The sequence below is a fragment of the Sceloporus occidentalis genome, unplaced genomic scaffold, assembly GCF_023333645.1.
Source record: "Sceloporus occidentalis isolate IW3139 unplaced genomic scaffold, rSceOcc1.0.p SCAF_375, whole genome shotgun sequence".
Taxonomy (NCBI): Eukaryota; Metazoa; Chordata; class Lepidosauria; order Squamata; family Phrynosomatidae; genus Sceloporus; species Sceloporus occidentalis.
The window spans coordinates 195876-198208 of record NW_028317355.1 but is presented as its reverse complement, the minus strand read 5'-3'; the positions used below and the strand labels follow the sequence as shown (position 1 = coordinate 198208).

Below are 2333 nucleotides of genomic sequence, written 5' to 3'. Positions count from 1 at the left end.
TTTAAAATAGTATCTGTGCACTGCAAACGTATTAACACAAACATTGAATTTATATACCCCCTCTTTTACCCTTTTTTCATTATTCTCTTTCCCTCGCCAATATAAAGTTGTGTGTGATTTTAGTAATATCTGGGGTTATTATTTTTTTTGTGGGGGTTAGATTTTGGGGTATTGTATTGTAAAATTAAAACGTACTATTTTTGCTTTAAAAACAGTATTTAACCGTTTTGAGTATTTACACCCAATCTGCAGATACAGTCCATACGCAGGGTCTGATCCGGCACTATGGCACCGGGAGCGTGGGTGAGGGTCGTATCGCTTCTGGCCTTGTTATCCTACTTGACGGAGACACAAGGGGGCGCTGTTCAACAACTCTGCGGACTGCACCTGGTGGAGGCTCTTATTTTAGTTTGTGAAGGCAGAGGCTTCTACAACAAACCAATAAAAGGTAAATAAGGCTAGTAGTAGCCATGGACCCAAATACCCGGGTACTTGCTGGGTTTTACCCCGGGTCTCTGTATGAAACGCTGTTTCTCTGGGGCTCTGGGTCAGCTTCTTAAATCTTGGGGCACATGAGCAGTGTTGATCACGCCCACTCCCTGCCAAGGTTCCGCCCCCTCCCTGCCTACTCCCCACCCACTTCTCATCCCTTCAAATCTAGATGGGGTAGCCCTTCCCGTTCAGAGACACGATCCTGGGAGAAGGGGAGCTCTCACACCCTGAGAAGAATGCTTATGGTCCATAAATGTCATCTGCTAAAAGGGACACATCATAACAACATCATGGGAGCCGCAGATGCTGGTAACAGGGCGGCCGGGTCCTACCGATACTCCGTGGAAAACCGAGAACCAGAGATCCCAGACACTTAAAGATGGAGAAGGACATTGTTGCTCCACAATAATGGCTACACCTTTCTAGATCGTCACAGGCTGCTGATGTTCTGGATTTCTTGTGTGTTCCGGGTTCTCAAAGATAAGACATGTAAAAGAATGAGTCTAGGGATCCTGGACTGAAGGGCTATAATAGCTCCTTCTCTCCGATATTTAGTCTTCCTGCCTGTATATTGGGAAAAGGTCCCAGGGAGAGATTGTTTTGGAAAAAATGGGGTCTTTGTTGGTCTAGGTTTCCAAAAGAAGAGTGATAAAGACCCTTAAACCTGGTTTGCACAGCTAGTGTGACTTTATGGGGAACTCTGGTAATACCCACTATTTGCCACAAGAGGGGGCACTTGGACTCAGGATTTTTTTTTTTATTGCCTCACTTTAACCATTTATACATTATCATTTATATATTTTATTTATATAGCACCAACAATTCCCGCAGCCCTTCTTACAGTCCTTACATTCAAAGGGTCTGACAAAACTAGAACCCGACAGACAAAGACGATCCGATACGTTAGGTGAAGAGGACCCGGCTCGCAAGCTTACAATAGTCTCAGTGACATGAAACGAGACACACAGGGTTTGCTTACTTCTAGCCTGTAGTCATGTAGCGATGGACTACATTGGGTAAAATGCTTTGTTGCCATTGCAGCTTCTTAAAACTTTAAGCATTCTATTCATGTGTTTAAAACCAAGAAAGAATAAGTAAAGTAAACTATATGTAACCTTTACCTATTCGATAAATTGTTTTCCTACCAAAAACATTAATTTTTATAATTTCCTTAATTAAATCTTTTTTTTTTCCTGTTTCCTATTCCAAAGGTCCAGACGCGGTGGGCAAACATAACGGTGCAAAGAATAAAGTCGGAATAGTGGAGAAGTGTTGTCACCAAGCCTGTTCTTATCACCAACTCCAGCAGTATTGTAACTAAGTCCTGTACCCGAGGGAAGCGCGGTCGGAAGGGTCTTCTCGAGCGAACGCGTCCTGAGAGCTGGAGATCGATTGCCACGGCAAACAAACACAACCCGACGAAGACGTGAAGGACCTCATTGTTTTCCCACCTGTGCTTACACTGTCCTCTCATGTTTTTGTTTGGAAGCCAAGATGCCATTAGAGATCTCCAAGGTCGAAAACACGCAGAGTATCTGCCGGGGTGATTGAGGTCATCAGATTGTAAGCAGGGAGCAAACACCTGTGGTTAAGATGGTCAACTCAGGAAAACTTGATACATTCTTATTGTCTTGACCTCAATAAACGGCGGGTTAAAGCCACAACGTTGCTGGTCTCTGCTAGGTATATGTGGACTGGCACTTTAAGGCCAGCAGCCGCCCAACAACATAAGCCTCATGCTACACTTTCATGCTGACGTAGCGCATGCAGCCGGGCATGGCCAGCATTGGCCGTATGCTCCAGCGTCCCATGAGCATCCCTCCATACAGAAGTTCCTAGTA

The 2333-nt window shown here is 44.7% G+C and overlaps 1 protein-coding gene across 1 annotated transcript; it reads left to right on the top strand.

Annotated features, from left to right (window-relative positions):
- Nucleotides 1–285: 285 nt before the first annotated feature.
- On the top strand, nt 286–1813 carry LOC149273450 (insulin-2-like). Its single transcript, XM_089506282.1, has 2 exons — nt 286–448; nt 1704–1813. The coding sequence occupies exons 1-2, from the start codon at nt 286–288 to the stop codon at nt 1811–1813; spliced, it is 273 nt and encodes a 90-aa protein (XP_089362408.1).
- Nucleotides 1814–2333: the final 520 nt, after the last annotated feature.